Below are 21,499 nucleotides of genomic sequence, written 5' to 3'. Positions count from 1 at the left end.
ATATCGTACTCTCCCAAGCACTTAGTACAGAGCTCTGCACACGGTAAGCATCCGATGAATACGATCGAATGAAAGAATAAATGTAGATAGAGCACGGTCCTATCCCAGCTCCGCCTCGTACCTGCTCTGTGACCTTGGGCGAGTCACTTCACTTCTCAGGGCCTCAGTTACCTCAGCTGTAAAAAGAGAGTTAAAACCGTGAGCCCCATGTGGGATAGGAACTGTATGCAACCCGATTAGCTTGTATCTACCCCAGCACTAGCACAGTGTCTAAGCACATAGGAAGCACTTAACGATGACCTTAAAAAAAAATAAATACCCCAGTGCTGAGCACAGTGCTTGGCCCATACTACACACACTTAAAGGGCCAGTCAGTCAATCATATTTATAATCATAATGTCGGTATTTGTTAAGCGCTTACTACGTGCAGAGCACCGTTCTAAGCGCTGGGGTAGACACAGGGGAATCAGGTTGTCCCACGTGGGGCTCCCAGTCTTCATCCCCATTTTCCAGATGAGGTCACTGAGGCCCAGAGAAGCGAAGCGACTCGCCCACGGTCACACAGCCGACGAGTGGCCGAGGCGGGATTCGAACCCATGCCCTCTGACTCCAAAGCCCGGGCTCTTTCCACTGAGCCACGCCGCTGCTCATATTTACGGTGCCCTGACTGTGTGCAGAGCACTGTACTAAGTGCTTGGGAGAGTTCACTCTAGCAATAAACAGACACATTCCCTGCCCACCACCAGCTTATGGTCTAGAGGACTGTAAGTAGCACTATTATCCTTATCTATTAATATAAAAAAACAGAGTTGCAGTCACTGTTCCTTATGCAGTTGCTTAGCTGAATTTCAAATTGATCTGCCGTGTAGCGGAAGTCCTCCAGAAAAGGGCTAAGGAAACTAGTGGGTAGAGCCCAGGCCCGGGAGACAGAAGGACCTGGGTTCTGATCCCAGCTCTGCTACTTGTCTGCTGTGTGACCTTGGGCAAGTCACTTCATTTTTCTGGGCCTCAGTGACCTCATCTGCGAAATGGAGATTAAGGGCGTGAGCCCCACATGGGACAGGGACCGCGTCTAACCCATTACCTTGTCTGTACTCCGGTGTATTTCTCTGGGCCTCAGTTATCACATCTGTAAAATGGGGGTTAAGACGGTGAGCCCCGCATGGGACAGGGACTGGGTCCAATCCATTATCTTGTTTCTACCCCAGTGCTTAGCCCAGTGCCTGGCACACAGTAAGCACTTAACAAACACCATTATTATTATTTTTTTAAATTCCTAAGAAATGTCCTTTTAAAAAAAGAGGAAATGACTCTTGTTCCAACAACCTAAGGAAGAGGAACAAATCCATATCCACTCTCTTGGAACTTCAAAGAGTCCCGGTGACTTTGCTCTTCCGTGCCCTGGAATAATAATAATTATAATGATGATGATATTTGTTAAGCGCTTACTAAGCACCGTTCTAAGCACTGGGGGAGATACAAGATCATCAGCTTGCCCCACATGGGGCTCTCAGTCCTAATCCCCATTTTACAGATGAGGTAACTGAAGTCCAGAAAAGTTAAGTGACCTGCCCAGAGTCCCACAGCTACAAGTGGCAGAGGCAGGACTAGAACCCAGGTCATCTGACTCCCAAGCCCGGGCTCTTTCCAATAAGCCACGCTGCATCCGGTGTCCCTGTCCTAATTATAACACTCGCCGCATTTGCTAAGCGCTTAGTCCACGCCGAAGACTGTGCTAAGGGCTGCTCGTGAGCACTTGGAGAAGCAGCGTGGCCTCGTGGAAAGCGCCCGGGCCTGGAAGTCAGAGGACCTGGGTTCTAATTCTGCCTCCACCACTTGTCTGCTGTGTGACCTTGGGCAAGTCACTTCACTTCCTCTATGCCTCAGTTACCTCATCTGTTAAATGGGCAGCAAATCCCACTCCCTCCTATTCAGACGCCCTCCCTCCTCAAAAGCGACAATGACTCTCCCACCTTCAAAGCCTTAGTGAAGGCCCAGCTCCTCCAAGAAGCCTTCCCAGACTAAGCCCTCTTTTCGTCTTCTCCCACTCCCTTCTGCATTGCCCTGGCCTGCTCCTTTTATTCATCCCTTCACCCAACCCCACAGCACTTGTGTCCCTACCTACAATTTATTTATTTATATTAATATCTGCCTCTTCCTCTAGACTGTATACTCGTGACGGGCAGGGAATTTTTCCATTTATTGTTATATTGTCCTCTTCCAGGCGCTTAGTTCAATGGTCTGCACATCATAAGCACTCAGTCAATACAACTGACTTACTGACTGATTTAGATGATAAGCCCCACGCGGGATAAGGCGTATGTCCAACCTGATTAACTTGTATCTCGTCCAGCCCTCAGAACAGTGCTTGGCCCATATTAAGACCTTAACAAGTACTAAAATTATGAATAGGATTCATTGTGATCAATATTGTGAGGAGGGCTCCCATTTGCCAACTCTGTGGTATTGTCCTCTCCCACGCACCTAGTACAGTCCTCTGCACACAATAAGCATTCAATAAATACCACCGATTGGCCGGAAACTGCACGGAGAACGCATGAATCCTTCATTCTCTAGAACGTAAATTCGGCGTTGTCATAATTTGTCATAATTGGAAATTATGAGAAGCAGCGTGGCTCACTGGAAAGAGCATGGGCTTGGGAGTCAGAGGTCGTGGGTTCTAATCCCGGCTCTGCCGCCTGTCAGCTGTGTGACCGTGGGCAAGTCACTTAACTTCTCTGGGCCTCAGTTACCTCATCTGTAAAATGGGGATTAAGACCGTGAGCCCTTCATGGGACAACTTGATCACCATGTATCCCCCCCAGTGCTTAGACCAGTGCTTTGCACATAGTAAGCGCTTAACAAATACTATCATCGTTATCGTCGTGGGCAGGGAATATATCTACCAGCTCTGCTGTAGTGTTATACCGTACTCACCGAAGCACTTAATACAGTGCTCTCCACACAATAAGCACTCCAAAAGTACCACGGATTACACACGGCAATTTGTACATTCACTCATTCATGCACTCAGTGGTATTTACTGAGCAATTAATGTGTGCAGAGCACTGTACTAAGCATTTGGGAGAGTACGATATGACAATAAGCAGACACATCCCTTGCCCACAACAAGCTTACAGTCTAGAGGGGGAGGCAGACATGAATAGAAAGAAATAAATGACAGATGGGGACATAAGTGGTGTGGGGCAGGGAGGGGGGCGTTGAGTAAAGCCGCGTGGCTCAGTGGAAAGAGCCCGGGCTTCGGAGTCAGAGGCCATGGGTTCGACTCCCGGCTCTGCCGCTCGTCAGCTGTGTGACTGGGGGGGCGAGTCACTTCACTTCTCTGGGCCTCAGTGACCTCATCTGGAAAATGGGGATTAACTGTGAGCCTCACGTGGGACGACCCGATGACCCTGTATCTCCCCCAGCGCTTAGAACGGTGCTCGGCCCGTAGCGAGCGCTTAACAAATACCAACATTATTATTATTATTATTATTAAAGGGAGTGAATAGGGGTGACGCAAAAGGGAGTGGGAGAAGAGGAAAGGAGGGCTTAGTCAGGGAAGGCCTCTTGGAGGAGACGGGCCTTCAGTAAGGCTTTGAGGTTGGGAAGAGTCGCTGTCCGTCAGATACGAGGAAGGAAGGCGTTCCAGGCCAGAGGCAGGACGTGGGCGAGACCACCTCGGTGACCGATCCCCAAACGGCATCACTGAGAGGACCAATTCTTCTTCCTCCTGTCCTAGCAAGGAACCAGAGCTGCTTGCAACTCCTGGAGCCTGCTCCGGTTCTAGAATGAACCCACCAGGTCAAGCGATCAATCGTATTTGAAATAAAATAAAATAAAAAATGTTGGTATTTGTTAAGCGCTTACTATGTGCAGAGCACCGTTCTAAGCGCTGGGGTAGACACAGGGGAATCAGGTTGTCCCACGTGGGGCTCACGGTCTTAGTCCCCATTTTCCAGATGAGGGAACTGAGGCCCAGAGAAGTGAAGTGACTCGCCCGCAGTCACACAGTTGACGAGTGGCAGAGCTGGGATTCGAACTCATGACCTCTGACTCCAAAGCCCGGGCTCTTTCCACCGAGCCACGCTGCTTCCCCATTTACTGAGAACTCACTGTGTTCATAGCACCGTACTAAGCACTTGGGAGAGGATATTATCACGGTGTCGGTAGACACCTTTGCTGCTCACAGTGAACTCACAGTTTGGAGGTCACGCCTGAAGCTCCAGGTTTCCAGCTCCCTTTGAATGTGAGTTCATTCATCCAGTAGTATTTATAGAGCGCTTACTATGTGCAGAGCACTGTCCTAAGCACTTGGAACGTACAGTTCGGCAACAGATAGAGACAATCCCCGCCCAATAACGGGCTCACAGTCTAAACTCACAGTACGTGCTCCAAGGAGCCTCTTGGGTCCGGACTGTAAAGTCCCTGCGGGCAGGGAACGTGGCTACCGACGCTGTTATACGGCGCTCTCCCAACCGCTTTGTACGGCACTCTGCGCGCAGTCGGAATTCAATAAATAGAATCGATTCATTCTCAAATCAAACAAACACCGTTTCCCCAGGCTTGGAATCAGAACGCCTTCTGCGGTAAAGCCAAAGCTCCCTGTTGGAAATCATTTCCTTGGGTCCTCTGATTCTCGGTACCCGCTGTTCTACTGAACTCTCCCAGGCGCTTAGTACGGGGCTCCGCACACAGCAAGCGCTCAATACACTGGATTGATCGATCGACTGCACTCTCTCTAGAGGACGGCAAAAGAGGGGACCGGCTGGGCCTAGCGGATAGAGCCCGGGCCTGGCAGTCAGAAGGACCCGGGTTCTAATTCCGGCTCCGCCACTTGACCGTTGAGTGACCTTGGGCAAATCACTTCACTTCTCCGGGCCTCCGTTATCTCATCTGTAAAAAGGGGACTGAGACCGCGAGTCTCATGTGGGGCAGGGACCGTGTCCAACCTGATCACCTTGCGTCTGCCCACCTACCCCAGCACTTCGCGCTTGGCCCGTAGTAAGTGCTTAACAAACACCACTAGAAAAGGGATGACAATTCTTTCCGCTGTAAAAAAAATCCCAGAGCGGCGCTTCCCGAAGCGTGGTGCGTTCATGCCCAGAGGAATTTGAGGACTCAGGAGAAGCTCTGCCACTCCCTCCTCTTGGGACCACCAGTGAAAGCTTTATTAAGTTTTCCCCAGTTTATTGTTGTCATGATTACGATTATGGCATTTGTTAAGTGCTTACTATATGCCATACTAAGCTCTGGGGCAGACACAAGCAAACGAGGTTGGACACAGTCCCCGTCCTATGTGGGGCTCACGGTCTCAATCTCCATTTTACAGACGAGGTCATCGAGGCACAGAGAAACAAAGCGACTTGCCCGAGGTTACAGAGCAGACAAGTGGTGGGGCAGGGATTAGAACCCACGATCTTAAGACTCCCAGGCTCGGGCTCTATCCACTGGGCCGGGCTGCTTCTCATCCAGTAGTGTGCAGGAGGCTGGGGTGATGTATGGGGGGAGGGAGGGGTGTGTGTGTGTGTGTGTGTGTGTGTGTGTGTGTGTGTGTGTGTGTGTGTGTGTGTGTGTGTGTGTGTGTGTGAGAGTGAGAGAGAGAGAGAGAGAGAGAGAGAGAGAGAGAGACTCCTTCCTGGGTCCGGCCGATGTGCGCTGTAACACTGACCTCCAGTGTGCCCTGGTTTCTTTTCTCTGTCAGATGGGGAAGACCCTCCCTCCACTTCCCCACTCCCCCACCCCCCACTTTCAACCAGCAAATTTAGAAACAACTGCCCAGGCCGTCCCACCCCCCAGCTCCAGCCCAGGCCCAGGCCCCTTCCGCCCCCCAACTCCATCCCAGCCTCAGCCTCCTCCCAGACCCATCCCAGCTCCAGCCCAGCTCCGGCCCCCACTCCAGCCCCAGCTCCCCCCCCCCCCCGCCCCTGCCGGCTCCATCCCACCCTCAGCCCCATCTCACCCCCCAGCTCCATCCCACCCCCCCCCCCAGCTCCAGCCCTGGCCCAGCCTCCTCCCAGACCCATCCCAGCTCCAGTCCCAACTCCCCCCCAGCTCCATCCCACCCCCAGTCCCATCCCATTCCCCGGCTCCGGCCCCCACTCCCACCCCAACTCCCTCCCAGCTCCATCCTCCTCCCCAGCTCCAGCCCGGCCCCGGCCCACGTCCAGACCCATCCCAGCTCCAGCCCCCACTCCAGCCCCAACTCCCCCACCAACTCCATCCCCCTCCCCAGCTCCATCCCGGCCCCCGGCTCCGGCCCCCACTCCCACCCCAGCTCCCTCCCAGCTCCAGCCCGGCCCCGGCCCACTCCCAGACCCACCCCAGCTCCAGCCCCCACTCCAGCCCCAACTCTCCCCCAGCTCCATCCCACCCCCAGCCTCATCCCACCCCTCAGCTCCTGCCCAGCCCCAACGGCCCACCGGTCCCCTCCCCAACGCCCCCGGCCTCAACGCACTCCCGGCTCCAGTCCAGTTCCAGCCCCCATCAACAAGCAGCCCCCGCCCCGGCCCCATCCCATCGCCACCCCACCCCCCGGGCCCTCCCGGAGCCCACGGAGCCCCCTCCCACCACTTCTTTCTGCGACCGGTCACCAGTTTCTGGGGGTGGGGGGATGGGGGGGGGGAGGGTGCCAGTGCCTCGCCGGTACAGCGCGCGCGGCACACCCAGGCGCAGAGACACGGGCAGAGACACGGACAGAGACACGGACAGAGACACGGACAGGCGGCCAGATGGGCCCCAGGGAGCCCCAGTCCCCCAGCCGCGGGGGGAGGGAGAGGGGCTTAAAGGGGGAGGGGGCCCGGGGGACCCAGGAGTGCCCATCCCCGTTGGGGGGTCAGGGCGAGGTAGGGGAGCGGAGTGCACTTGGTGGGGGGGGGGGGGTGGGCTAGGGGAGGGGGCTGGGGGCGGTGGAGCGGAGGAGGACCCAGAGGGGAGGAGGGCGGAGAGATGGGGAGGGGCGGGGATGGAGGGGGAGGGGGAGGGGGAGGAGGAGGAGGAGGGTGACGGGGAGGGGCAGGGGGGACGCGTTGCGCTGGGGCTGGGGGGGCGATGCCCTCCTAATACTTCCTTCCCCGGCGCTTTTGCCTCCCGCTCCTCCTCCTCCTCCTCCCGCTCCTCTTGCTCTCCCAGCTCCTCCTCCTCCTCCTCCTCCCGCTCCTCTTCTTCCAGCTCCAGCTCCTGTTTCTCCCGCTCCTTCTCCCGATCCCGCTTCTCCAGCTCCTGCTCCTGTGCTTGCGGTTCCATCTCCCGGCTCCTCCGGCTCCGGCTCCTCCTCCTCCCGCTCCTCCATCTCCTGCTCCATCAACTGCTCCGGCTCCCGCTCCTTCTCCCCTTCCAGCTCCCGCTGCTCCTCCTCCCGCTCCTCCCGTCCCATCCCACCCCCCGGGGGGGGGGGGAGGGGGGGTCTCCCGGCGGGGAGAAGCGCCTGCAGCGTGCGCCCCTCTTCCGGAGAGGAGGGTCTTGGAGGGCGGGAGGGACCCCTCCGACCCCGTGCGCCCCTCTCCTCCCGGAGACCCCCCGGGCGCCCTCCGGGCGGCCGGTGGGGAGGGGGGCTCCACCGGGTGGAGGGTCCCGGGACCAGCCGGGGGGGGGGAGAGAGAGAGAGAGAGAGAGAGAGAGAGAGAGAGTCCCCCCTTCTCCCCCCCCCCCGCCCGCTCCTGCCCCCGGGCATCCCCCAGCCGGCGGGCGCAGGATGAGGGCGTCGGGGCCGGCCCGTTGGCACCCCGAGGGCGTCGAGGCTCCGGGGGGCGGGGGCTTGTAGCGGACCCCCCGCCCCGGTCTCCGCATGGATCTGCGGCTGCCCGGGGAGACCCCCGACGTCCCCAACGCCACCGGCGGCGGCGGCGGCGGCGGCGCCCCCTCCCCCCCGTCTTCCCCGGCCCCCTCCTCCCCGGCGCCCTCCTCCCCTCCCCTGGCCGGCGGGGGCGTCTCCAACGGGTCCCTGGGCTGGGACGCCCCCCGGCCGGGCCGCCCCCCTCCGGGCCACTACTCGGCGGCCGAGGCGGCCGGCCTGGCGGCCGTGGTGGGCTTCCTCATCGTCTTCACCGTGGCGGGCAACGTGCTGGTGGTGATCGCCGTGCTGACCAGCCGGGCCCTGCGGGCGCCCCAGAACCTCTTCCTGGTGTCCCTGGCCAGCGCCGACATCCTGGTGGCCACCCTGGTCATGCCCTTCTCCCTGGCCAACGAGCTGATGGCCTACTGGTCCTTCGGCCGGGCCTGGTGCGACGTCTACCTGGCCCTCGACGTGCTCTTCTGCACGTCCAGCATCGTGCACCTGTGCGCCATCAGCCTGGACCGCTACTGGTCGGTGACGCGGGCGGTGGAGTACAACCTGAGGCGCACCCCTCGGCGCATCAAGGCGGGCATCGTCACCGTCTGGCTCATCTCGGCCTTCATCTCTTTCCCGCCTCTGCTGTCCCTCTCCCGCGACCCCGACGACGGCGTCTATCCCCAGTGCGCCCTCAACGACGACACCTGGTACATCTTGGCCTCCTGCGTCGGTTCCTTCTTCGCCCCCTGCCTCATCATGGTCCTCGTCTACGCGCGCATCTACCGCGTCGCCAAGCTGCGCACCCGGGCCTCGGCCCGCCGGTCGCCGCGTCCCCGCGACCGGCCGTCCTCCCCGAGGGACGACGGCCTCCCGGCCGGGGACCGGGGCGACTCCCTCCGGGGACCCCCGAGCGGACCCGACCCGGGGGGGACCCGGCCGGGCGGCCCGGGAGGGGACGGGACCCCGTGGGGGGGACCGGACCGGGCCGCGGTCCGGCCGGGGGGCCGGGGAGAGCCCGACGTCCGACGGGAGGGCCCGCACGGGGGGCGCGTCCGCCCGGAGAGAGGGGACGGGGCGGATGTCCCGGGGGAGAGGCGGGACGGGGACGACGTCCGGCCGGGGAGCGGGGACCGGGCGGACGCCCGGCGGGAGAGCCACGACGGGGCGGACGCCCCGTGGGAGAGCCGGGAGGAGGCCGACGTCCGGTCGGAAAGCGGGGACGGGGCGGGCGCCCCGTGGGAGAGCCGCGATGGGGCGGACGTCCGGCCGAAGAGCGGGGACGGGGCGGACGCCCGGCGGGAGCCCCGGGACGAGGCCGGCGTCCGGCTGGAAAGCGGAGACGAGGCGAATGACCGGCGGGGGAGGCCGGACGAGGCGGATGCCCGGCGGGAGAGCCGGGACGGGGCCGACGTCCGCTGGGAGGGCCGGGACGGGGCCGACGTCCGCCGGGAGGGCCGGGACGGGGCCGACGTCCGCTGGGAGGGCCGGGACGGGGCCGACGTCCGGCGGGAGAGGCGGGACGGGGCACACGTCCGGCGGGCGAGCCGGGACGAGGCGGACGCCCGGCGGGAAAGCCGGGACCTGGCGGATGCCCGGCGGGAGAGTCGGGAGGAGGCGGATGGCCGGTGGAAGAGCCGGGAGGAGGCGAGCACCCCGTGGGAAAGCCGGGGCCGGGCGGACGCCCGACGGGAGAGCCGGGGCGGGGCGGACGCCCGGCGGGAGAGCCGGGACGAGGCGGACGCCCGGCGGGAGAGCCCGGACGAGGCGGACGCCCGGCGGGAGAGCCGGGACGAGGCGGACGCCCGGCGCGAGAGCCGCGATGAGGCGGACGGCCGGCGGGAGAGCCGGGACGAGGCGAACGCCCGGTGGGAGAGTTGGGACGAGGCCAAAGTCCACCGGGAGAGCCGGGACGAGGCGAATGTCCGGCGGGAGAGCCGGGACAGGTGGAATGCCCGGTGGGAGGGTCAGGCCCGGGAAAGCCCGGACGAGTGGAACGCCCGGTGGGAGAGCCGGGACGAGGCGAACGTCCGGCGGGGCGGCCGCAGCCGCTTCTCCGCCCCCAGAGCCGGGGCCGCGGGGGCGGGCCCGGGGGGCGGGCCCGGGGGTCGCCCATCCCGGTCCAGTAACCGCTCCATCCAGTTCTTCTCCTCCCGCCGCCGCCGCAAGCGCAGCAGCCTGGCCCGCAAAAAGGTGGTCCAGGCCCGCGAGAAGAGGTTCACCTTCGTACTGGCCGTGGTCATGGGCGTCTTCGTCCTCTGCTGGTTCCCCTTCTTCTTCACCTACAGCCTCTACGGCCTCTGCCGCCAGGCCTGCCCCGTCCCCCAGCCGCTCTTCAAGTTCTTCTTCTGGATCGGCTACTGCAACAGCTCCCTCAACCCCGTCATCTACACCATCTTCAACCAGGACTTCCGCAGGGCCTTCAAGCACATCCTCTTCAAGAAGAAGAAGGACATCTTCGCGCAGTGACCCGGGCAGGGAGGAGACGGGATCCGCTCCGACAGAGAGGGACGTCTTGGGACGGTGACCCCGGGAGGGAGGAGAAGGGACCCGCCTAAGCATCGTCTTTGAGAAGATGGACATCTTTGGACGGTGACAGTGAGGGAAGAGAAGGGATCTGGCCGGGTACCAGCCGACTGGGAAGGAGGAGAGATGGACGGATGATGATGATGATGATGATGATGATAAGGGTCCCGGTGGTATTTGGGCCAAGAGCTGACCCTGGGGGAGATTCAAGATTCTCAAGTGGGACTCAGTCTCCGGCCCACCCAAAGCTCGCGAGGCCAAGTAGGAAGGGGGATCGGGGCTGGACTCTCCATTTTGCAGACGAGGTAACTGAGGCACGGAGAAGTTCAGTGACTCGCCCGAGGTCACCCGGCCGGCAAGGGGGCAGAGCTAAAGCCAGGGTGATGGATGGATGGATGGATGGGTGGGTGAATGGATGGATGGGAAGGCTGGATGGATTGTTGTGGGCAGGGAGTGTGTCTGGTTCTATCGTTATATCGTATAACATAATGATAACAATGATGATGATGATGGGATCTGTTAAGCGCTTACTCTATGCCAAGCACTGTTCTGAGCTCTGAGGGAGATACAAGATTATCAGGTTGTACCACGTGGGCTCACAGTCTTAAGCCCCATTTTACAGATGATGGAACTGAGGCACAGAGAAGTGAAGTGACTCGCCCCAAATCATCCAGCTGACAAGTGGGATGAGAACCCATGACCTCTGACTCCCGAGCCCGGATTCTTGCCACTAAGCCACGTATCTACCCCGGTACTTTGTACAATGCTTGGCACACGGAAGCGCTCAATATATATAGGATGGATGGATGGATGGATGGAAGGATGGATGGATGGATGGATGGATGGATGGATGGATGGAAGGAAGGAAGGAAGGAAGGAAGGAAGGAAGGAAGGAAGGAAGGAAGGAAGGAAGGAAGGAAGGAAGGAAGGAAGGAAGGAAGGAAGGAAGGATGGATGGATGGATGGATGGATGGATGGATGGATGGATGGATGGATGGATGGATTAGAAGGATGGATGGAGGGAGGAGGGAAGAAAGGAGGGGGAAATAAGGGGACTGACAGAGGCAGAGATGGACAGGGTGGTTGAGAAGTGTGTGTGTGTGTTTGTGTTTGCAAGAGTGTGTGTTTGTGGGGGGGCGGGCGGTGTCTGTGTGCTTGCACGTGATTAGTGGAGTTCGGGGAGATCTCCGCGGGGGTGACAGAGAACCAGGTGGGCGGGGGAGGGAGGGGGCGTCCTCAGTGCGAAGCTCCCACGCTGGAATCGGAAGTAGGCTGGGATCGGGGGCTTCCCCCCAACGAATCAAGAAGGGCATTGACAATCTTTGATTACCTGCAAGTATTTAAAAATGTCTGCCAAAAAAAAAAAATCCAAAATTATTTTCTAAATAAACCTTTGTAATCTAAACCTTGTGATGTGGTGCCAGTAGGAAAGGGAACGGGGCATCCCAGGGACCCTACGAAAGGAGGAGTCTCCCCACCTGCCAATCAGCAAAGTGTGTTTATTGTGTTGGACGTGAACCCCCACCTCGGACGCCCCTTCCAACGCTGGATGGCGGCGCCCGGGGAGTCGGGGATGGGGAGACAGACCGGGGGATGAAGCGTGGCACCTTTCCTAGGTGAGATGAGGAGGGGGACAGGGACGCTGGAGGCCCGGGAAAAGCAGGGGCCAAGGAAACCGGGGACCCTGAGCCGGGAGTGTCTTTGAGCGTTCGCACTGAATAATAATAGTGATGACGATGGTATTTGTTAAGCGCTTACTTTGTGCCAGGTACTGCTCTAAGCGTTAGGGGTAGCTACAATGCAATCAAGAAGGGACACAGTCCCTGTCCCACATGGGGCTCGCGGTATTAATCCCCGTTTTACAGATGAGGGAACGGAGGCCCAGGGAAGAGAAGTGACTTGTCCAAGGTGACCAGCAGACAAGCGGCAGAGCCAGGATTAAAACCCATGACCTTCTGATACCCAGGCCTGGGCTCTATCCACTAGGTCACGCTGCCTCTTGCCTTTTGAGAGTCTTTGAAACGTAGGGCCTGAGAGAGAGCGCAAGGTATTCATCCAGTCGTATTTTTGAGCACTTACTATGTGCAGAGCACTGTACTAAGTGCTTGGGAAAGTAAGATACAGCAATGGAGAGTGACAATGCCGCTCACAACGAGCTCACCATCTAGAGGGTATCCAAATCACCAAATTAGCAGCAAAGATGGGATGTGAGTCGGGGACTGGGTGGGTGGAGGAGACGGGGATTGATGGAGGACTTCCAGGTTTAAAACTTTCCTGAAGTCCCCTCAGGCTGAACAGAGCTGGCCTCTGCCCGGGAGGTTTCAGATATTGATTTTTCTTTCCTCTTTTGAAAGCAGAAAGCCAAACACCCCACCCTTTTGCCCCGCTTTACCCTTTCTTACCCCTCCGAGAACTGGGAGCAGAAGGAGAGCAGAGGGGTGACGAGGGGAGGAAAAAAAGGGGGGGGGAGGAGAGAGGAGAAAGGAAGGAGAGAGAATAATAATAATGATTGTGGCTTTTCTTTTAAGTGCTTACTATGTGCCAGGCACTGTACTAAGCGCTGGGGTGGATACAAGGAAATCAGGTTGGACAGAGTTCCTGTCCCACTGGGGCTCACAGTCTGAATCCCCATTTTCCAGATGAGGGAATTGAGGCCCAGAGAAGTATAATAATAATAATAATGTTGGTATTTGTTAAGCGCTTACTATGTGCCGAGCACTGTTCTAAGCACTGGGGTAGACATAGGGGAATCAGGTTGTCCCACGTGGGGCTCACAGTCTTAATCCCCATTTTACAGATGAGGGAACTGAGGCACAGAGAAGTTAAGTGACTTGCCCACAGTCACACAGCCAAGTGGCAGAGCTGGGATTCGAACTCATGAGCCCTGACTCCAAAGCCCGTGCTCTTTCCACTGAGCCACGCTGCTTCCCTGAAGTGACATGACTGGCCCAAGGTCTCACAGCAGACAGGTGGCAGGATCTGGATTAGAACTCATGACCTTCTGACTCCCAGGCCCGGGCTCTATCCACTACGCCAGGCTGCTTCTCTAGGGATAAGGGAGAGGTGGAGGGGAGAGAAGAGGGAGAGAGGAGGGGGAAAGAAAAGGGAGGGAAGGGGAAGGGGAAGGGGAAAGAGAAGAGTGGGAAAGGAAGAGAGGGGAGGATAAGAGGGATGGGAGAGGAGAAGGGGAGGGAGAGAATAATAATAATGTTATTATTATTATTGTATTTGTTACGCACTATGTGCCAAGCACTGTTCTAAGCGCTGGGGTAGATTCAAGGTAATTAGGTTGTCCCACAGGGGGCTCACAGTCTTAATCCCTATTTAACAGATGAGGTAACGGAGGCCCAGAGAAGTGAAGTGACTTACCCAAGGTCACACAGCAGACGAGCGGCGGAGCCGGGATTAGAACCCACGTCTTCTGACTCCCAGGGCCGGCTCTTGCAACTAGGCCACGCTGCTTCTCCGGGAAGAGAAGAGGGAGAGAAGGGGATTAGGAGAGGGGAGAAAAGGGTGGAGGGGGAAGGGAGAGGAAAGCGGGGAGGAGAAGGGGTGGGAGGAATTCTCCTCTCCCCGCAAGTCTCTGCTTTTTTTTTTCCCTCCTCCACATTTCTGCAAGGGAGGAAGTGGGAAAGTGGAGGAGAGAGGGGAAGAAGGAGAAGGAAAAGGAGAGAGAGGGTTGGGAATCGAGTGGCTTTCCACGCGTGGCAGCCTGATCAGAAGATCTGGAGGATGAGAGAGGTGGGGCTCGGTGAGGGAAAATAATGATAATGAATAATAATGTTTTTTGTTAAGCTCCTACTATGTGCCGGCCACCGTTCTAAGCGTTGGGGTAGACACGAGGTAATCAGGTTGTCCCAGGTGGGGCTCACAGTCTTAATCCCCGTTGAAGTGACTCGCCCAAGGTCACACAGCAGACAAGCGGAGGAGCCGGGATTCGAACCCAGGTCCTTCTGACTCCCAGGCCTGTATCCTTTCCACTAGGCCAGGTTGATTTTCTACGCCCAAAGCCTCTGTGGTGAGACAGTGAAGAGGGTTCCAGGCAAGTAATGCAAGAGAAGCAGTCAGCCAGCCAACTGGAGAAGCAGCGTGGCTCAGTGGAAAGAGCCCGGGCTTCGGAGTCAGAGGTCATGAGTTCGACTCCCGGCTCTGCCACCTGTCAGCTGTGGGACTGTGGGCGAGTCACTTCACTTCTCTGGGCCTCAGTTCCCTCATCTGTAAAATGGGGATTAAAAGTGTGTGAGCCCCACGTGGGACAACCTGGCTACCCTGTATCTCCCCCAGCGCTTAGAACAGTGCTCGGCACCTAGTAAGCGCTTAACAAATACCAACATTATTATTATTATTATTAACTGTACTTACCGAGCACTTACTTTGGACGGAGCACTACGCGAAGGGCTTGGTAGAGAACAATTTAACAGTAAACAGGCACATTCCCCGCTCACGACGAGTTTACAGTCTAGAGGGAGCATGGCCTAATGGACAGAGCCTCGGCCTGGGAGTCAGAAGGACCCGGATTCTAAACCTGGCTCAGCCACTTGTCTGCTGGGTGACCTTAGACATGTCACTTCACTTCTCTGCGCTTCAGCTCCCTCGTCTGTAAAATGGGGATTGAGACTATGAGCCCCTCTCTGGGTCCAACCTGATTATCTTGTATCCATTCATTCATTCGATCATATTTACTGAGCGCTTACTGTGTGCAGAGCACTGTATTAAGCACTTGGAATGTGCAATTCGGCAAGAGATAGAGACAATCCCTGCCCAACGACAGGCTCCCAGTCTAAAAGAAGGTATTCCAGCACTTCGTACAGTGCCTGGTACGTAGTAAGCGCTTAACAAATATCATAATGATTATTCACGTCTCTGTGCCTCGGTTCCCTCACCTATAAAATGGGGATTAAGACTGTGAGGCCCACGTGAGACAGGGACTGTGTCCAGCCTGATTAGCCCCAGTGCTCAGAACAGGGCCTGGCACAGAGTAAGTGCATAACAAATACCATTTAAAAAAAAAAATATGAGTTAACCACAGCGGGCAGTACACAGGAACAAGGTAGGTCTGAGTTTAGCTCACCACTGACACTATTCATTCAATCGTAATTATTGAGCGCTCACTGTGTGCAAAGCACACTACGGAGAGAAGAGCTGAGAAATGTCATTTTCTTGCAAAAATTCACCTCGCTTGATACTCATGCCCCACGCAGAGAAGATCGTCTGCAGCATGGCCGTGGGGTTTGGAATACATAGAGAAAGAAGCAAGCGTGCTTCTTGTTTTTCTAAATAGCTCACAGTTGCCCCTCCGTTCTCTTGTATTCGTTCATTCAATAGTATTTGCTGAGCGCTTACTCTGAGCAGAGCACTGTACTCAGCGCTTGGAATGGACAATTCGGCAACAGATAGAGAGACGATCTCTGCCCAATGACGGGCATATGAACCTTGAAGGAGATGCAGTCGCTTCTGATAAAGCCCCCGATTCCATCGATCGTTTATTGAACGCTTACTCCGGGGAGAACACTGTTCTGAGAGTTTGGGAGAGCAGAGTCCAGGGGAGTTGGTGACCATGACCCCTGACCTCAAGGAATTTACAGTGAAACAGTGTGGTTTAGTGAGAAGCGGCGTGGTTTAGTGGCAAGAGCCCGGGCTTGGGAGTCAGAGGACGTGGGTTTCAAGAAGCAGCGTGGCTCAGTGGAAAGAGTCTGGGCTTGGAAGTCAGAGGTCATGGGTTCGAATCCCAGCTCGGCCACTTGTCAGCTGTGTGACCGTGGACGAGTCACTTCGCTTCAGTTCCCTCATCTGTAAAATGGGGATTAAGACTGTGAGCCTCCAGTGGGACCACCTGATTACCCTGTGCCTACCCCAGCGCTTAGAACAGTGCTCTGCACATAGTAAGCGCTTACAAATACCAACATTATTATTATTATTATTAATCCCAGCTCCGCTGCTTGTCTGCGGTGTCACCTCGGGCAAGTCTCTGAACTTCTCTGTGCCTCAGTAACCTCATCTGGAAAATGGGGATTGAGAGTGTGAGCCCCACATGGGACAACCTGATTACCTTGCATCTACCACAGTGCTTAGAACCGTGCTGGGCACATAGTAAGCGCATACCAAATACTATTACTATTATTATTACTATAAGAAGAGATAGACACTAAAATAAATTAAAGATCGGGGATGCAACAAGGTCTTTGCTGAGTGCTTACTACGTGACAGCCACTGTGCTAAGCGCTGGGTGGAGACAAGGAAATCGGGTTGGACACAATCCCTGTCCCACGTGGGGCTCACAGTCTTAATCCCCATTTTACAGATGATGATGATGATGTCTGGAAACGGAATCAATCAATCGATGGAATTTATCGGCTGCTTACGCGGTGCAGGGCACTGAACTAAGTAATTGGAAGAGTACGATACAATATGGTGCGTAGACGCAATCCCTGGCCTCAAGAGACGTACAGTTTAGCAGGGAAGGCTGTCATTCAAAGCAGCATTCATTCAGTAGTATTTACTGAGCGCTCACTATGAGCAGAGCGCTTGGAATGTACAAATCGGCAACAGAGAGAGACGGTCCCCGCCCAGTGATGGGCTTACAGTGAAGCAGTGTGGTCCAGTGAATAGATCATGGTCCTGAAAGTCAGAAGATGTGGGTTCTAATCCTGACTCTGCCCCATATCTGCTGTGCGCTGGGGTAGATGCAAGCAAATTGAGTTGTCCCACATGGGGCTCACGGTTTTAATCCCTATTTTACAGATGAGGGAATTGAGGCCCAGAGAAGTGAAGTGACTTGCCCAAGGTCCCACAGCAGACCAGTGGCGGGGCTCGGATTAATAATAATAATAATGTTGGTATTTGCTAAGCGCTTACTGTGTGCAGAGCACTGTTCTAAGCGCTGGGGTAGATACAGGGTCATCGGGTTGTCCCACGTGAGGCTCACAGTTAACCTCCATTTTACAGATGAGGTCACTGAGGCCCAGAGAAGTGAAGTGACTCGCCCACAGTCACACAGCTGACAAGAGGCAGAGCCGGGAGTCGAACCCATGACCTCTGACTCCGAAGCCCAGGCTCTTTCCACTGAGCCACGCTGCTTCCCATAACCTAGGATTAGAACCCATAACCTTCTGACTTCCAGGTCTGTGCTCCATCTACTCCACCATTCGCCATGGATATGGACATAAGTGCTGAGGGATTGGAATTAGTTGAGAATCGAAGCGCTTAATAATAATGATGATGATAATAATAATAATAATAACGATGGCATTTGTTAAGCACTTACTATGTGCCGAGCACTGTTCTAAGCACTGGAATAGATACAAGGTCATCGGGTTGTCCCACGTGGGGCTCACAGTTTTAATCCCCATTTTGCAGATGAGGGAACTGGGGAACAGAGAAGTTGAGTCACCTGCCCAAGGACACACAGCAGACAAGTGGCGCAGTTGGGATTAGAACCCGCGACCTCTGACTCCCAAGCCCCCGCTTTTTCCACTAAGCCACACTGCTGGGATACAGACCCAAGAGCATAGGAAATGCTGAATGAATAAGATGGGGGAAAAGAAGGCTGTTAGTCAGGGAAGGCCTCACGGAGGAGGTGTGTATTCATGGAGTAAACTGCAAAATGATAATAATGATGATGATATTTAAGTGCTTCCTAGGTGCCAAGCACCGTTCTTAGAGCTGCAGTAGATACAAGGTAATTAAGGTGTCCCACGTGGGGCTCACAATTTTAATCCCCACTTTTCAGATGAGGGAACTGAGGCACAGAGAAGTGAAGTGACTTGCCCACAGTCACCCAGCTGACTAGTGACGGAGCTGGGATTAGAACCCACAACCTCTGACCCCCAAGCCCCTGCTCTTTCCATTAAGCCTCGATGCTCCTCACAGGAATTGCATAGGAACTGTCGGGAAGGAGGAAGGTACCTTCTTCCCACAACATAAGCATGTTCTGGCAGAACACCATCCACGCACTGGCACGGGGGGATTCGGTGGAGGAATAATAAGATTATTTTCAAGTGCTTATTGTGTGGCATGCACTGAGCTAGATTAGAGAAGCAGCATGGCCTAATGGATAATAATAATAATAATGTTGGTATTTGTTAAGCGCTTACTATGTGCAGAGCCCTGTTCTAAGCGCTGGGGTAGCTACGGGGTTATCGGGTTGTCCCACGTGAGGATCACAGTTAATCCCCATTTTACAGATGAGGTCACTGAGGCCCAGAGAAGTGAAGTGACTGGCCCACAGTCACACAGCTGACAAGTGGGAGTCAGAAGGACCTGAGTCCTAATCCCAGCTCTGCTACTGGTCTGCTGCGTGACCTTGGGCAAGTCACTTCACTTCCCTGGGCCTCAGTTTCCTAATCTGTGAAGTAGAGACTTGAGGCTGTGAGGCATGGCTTAGTGGAAAGAGCCCGGGCTTGGGAGCCAGAGGACGCCGGTTCTAATTCTGGCTCTGCCTCTCGTCTGCTGTGTGACTTTGGGCAAGCCACTCAACTTCTCTGTGCCTCAGTTACCTCGCCTGTAAAATGGGGATTAAGACTGTGAGCCCCGTGTGGGACAACCTGATCACCTTGTCTCTACCCCAGGGCTTAGAACAGTGCACGGCACATAGTAAGTACTCAACAAATATCAACCTTATCATTATTATTATTATTATCCAATTGTATTTATTGAGCATTTACTGTGTGCAAAGCACTGTACTAGGCGCGTGGGAGACTAGAATAGAACAACAGATACATTTCTGCCCACAACGAGCTCAGCAGTGTGGCTCAGTGGAAAGAGCCCAGGTTTGGGAATCAGAGGTCGAGGGTTCGAATCCCAACTCCGCCACTTGTCAGCTGTGTGACTGTGGGCCAGTCACTTACCTTCTCTGGGCCTCAGTTACCTCATCTGTAAAATGGGGATTAACTGTGAGCCTCACGTGGGACAACCTGATTACACTGTGTCTACCCCAGCGCTTACTCTGTGCAGAGCACTGTGCAGAGCAATGGTACCAACATTATTATTAGAGGAGCTCACAGTCTAGCCCCTTTGTGGGATTGTGTCTGCATCTAAGGCCGTCTGCTTGTATCCACGAGAAGCAGCGTGGCTGAGAAGCAGCATGGCTCACTGGAAAGGGCACGGGCTTTGGAGTCAGAGGTCATGGGTTCGAACCCCGGCTCTGCCACTTGCCAGCTGTGTGACTTTGGGCAAGTCACTTCACTTCTCTGGGCCTCAGTTACCTCCTCTGCAAAATGGGGATGAAGACTGTGAGCCCCACGTGGGACAACCTGATTCCCCTGTGTCTACCCCAGCGCTTAGAACGGTGCTCGGCACCTAGTAAGCGCTTAACAAATACCAACATCATTATTATTATTATTATTATAATTACGGTGCCTGGCCCATAGTAAGCATTTAACCAATACCACAGTTGTTATTGTTAGAGAAGCAGCGTGGCGCAGTGGAAAGAGCACGGGACTTGGAGTCAGGGCTCATGAGTTCGAATCCCAGCTCTGCCACCCGTCAGCTGTGTGACTGTGGGCGAGTCACTTAACTTCTCGGTGCCTCAGTTCCCTCATCTGTAAAATGGGGATGAAGACTGTGAGCCCCACATGGGCCAACCTGATTCCCCTGTGTTTACCCCAGCGCTTAGAACAGTGCTCGGCACCTAGTAAGCGCTTAACAAATACCAACATTATTATTGCTGTTATTCAAAATCTTCAGATTGGACACAGACCCCTGTCCCACATGGGGCTCACAGTTGAGTTTTTTTCCACAGTTTTTCCTAAAAAAAGCATTCAGTCCGTGTTTCCCCCACTCCTCAAGAGCCTCCAGCGGTTGCCCATCCGCCTCTGCATCAGATAGAAATCCGTCACCGTTGGCTTTAAAGTTGTCCATCCTCTTGCCCCCTTCTACCTCACCTTGCTACTCTCCTACTCCAAAGCAGGCCGCACACTGCGCTCCTCTAATGCCAACCTTCTCGCTGTACTTCGATTTCCTCTGTCTCACCCCCTTCTCGGCGCCCCGTTCTGCCTCGGGCCTTCGAAGGTGTCTTCAAAGCCCCCCTTCAAAGCCTTACTGAAGGCCCACCTCCTCCAAGAGGCCTTCCCAGACTAAGCCCCCGTTTCCTCTTCTCCCACTCCCTTCCGCGTCACCCTGACTTGCTCCCTTTATTCATCCCCCCTCCCAGCCCCCAGCACCTATGTCGATATCTGTCATTTGATTTATTTCTATCAATGTCTGTCAACCATCTAGACCGTAAGCTCGCTGCGGGCAGAGAATGGGTCTCATATTGTTTCTCTCCCAAGCGCTTAGTACAGTGCTAGCCACACAGTAAGTGCTCAAGAAATAGGATTGACTGATTAGAGAAGCAGTGTGGCTCAGTGGAAAGAGCACGGGCTTGGGAGTCAGAGGTCATGGGTTCGAATCCCGGCTCGGCCACCTGTCAGCTGTGTGACTGTGGGCAAGTCACTTCACTTCTCGGTGCCTCAGGGACCTCATCTGTAAAATGGGGATCAAGACTGTGAGCCCCACGTGGGACAACCTGATTCCCCTGTGTCTACCCCAGCGCTTAGAACAGTAGTCTACACATAGTAAGCGCTTAACAAATACCAACATCATTATTGACTAAGGGAGAGAGAGCAGGTATCTCATCCCATTTTACAGATAGGGAAACCAGGGTACATAGAGGTTAAATGACTTGCCAAAGGTCACAGAGCAGGCGAGGTAGGAAAAGGTACGAGGCGTTGGTTGGGGTGTGCTGCTGCTCCTCTTTCTATTTTTTAAAGGGTACTCGTTAAGCTCTTTCTATCGGCCAGGCACTGTACTAAACGCTGGGGTAGGTACATGATCATTCATTTATATCTTCAATTTATTGAAAGCTTACTACATGCTCAGCACCGCACTAAGCACTTGGGAGGGTATGTTCCTGCTGAATCGGACCCAGTCCCTGTCCCACATGGGGCTCACAGTCTTAATCCCCATTTTCCACATGAGGTGACAGGCACAGAGGAGTGAAGTGACTTGTCTAAGGTCACACAACAGACCAGTGACAGAGCTGGGATTAAAACCCAGGTCCTCTGACTCCCAGGCTCCTGCTTTTTCCACCGGGCCTTGCTGCTTCCGCTTCCCCGCCCCTGCCTCGGTCTCCCCACGCTTTTCCACAAAGGACTCTGGGTTTCTCGATGATTGTGCTACTTTACTGCATTTACTGTGATAGAGTAGCTATGGGCGGCAAGGGTGCGA

At 55.6% G+C, this 21,499-nt stretch overlaps 1 protein-coding gene across 1 annotated transcript; it reads left to right on the top strand.

Annotated features, from left to right (window-relative positions):
- Nucleotides 1-7,909: 7,909 nt before the first annotated feature.
- ADRA2C (adrenoceptor alpha 2C) lies at nt 7,910-10,853 on the top strand (the record flags this gene model as incomplete). Its single annotated transcript, XM_001519726.3, has 1 exon — nt 7,910-10,853. A coding segment is annotated over one exon (2,328 nt), but the record flags the coding sequence as incomplete, so codon positions are not given.
- Between the last annotated feature and the right edge of the window lie 10,646 nt (nt 10,854-21,499).

This window comes from Ornithorhynchus anatinus, chromosome 4 (genome assembly GCF_004115215.2).
Source record: "Ornithorhynchus anatinus isolate Pmale09 chromosome 4, mOrnAna1.pri.v4, whole genome shotgun sequence".
In the NCBI taxonomy this organism is placed as follows: domain Eukaryota; kingdom Metazoa; phylum Chordata; class Mammalia; order Monotremata; family Ornithorhynchidae; genus Ornithorhynchus; species Ornithorhynchus anatinus.
Note: the sequence above shows the minus strand (reverse complement) of the source record. Positions and strands in the feature narration are given on the sequence as shown.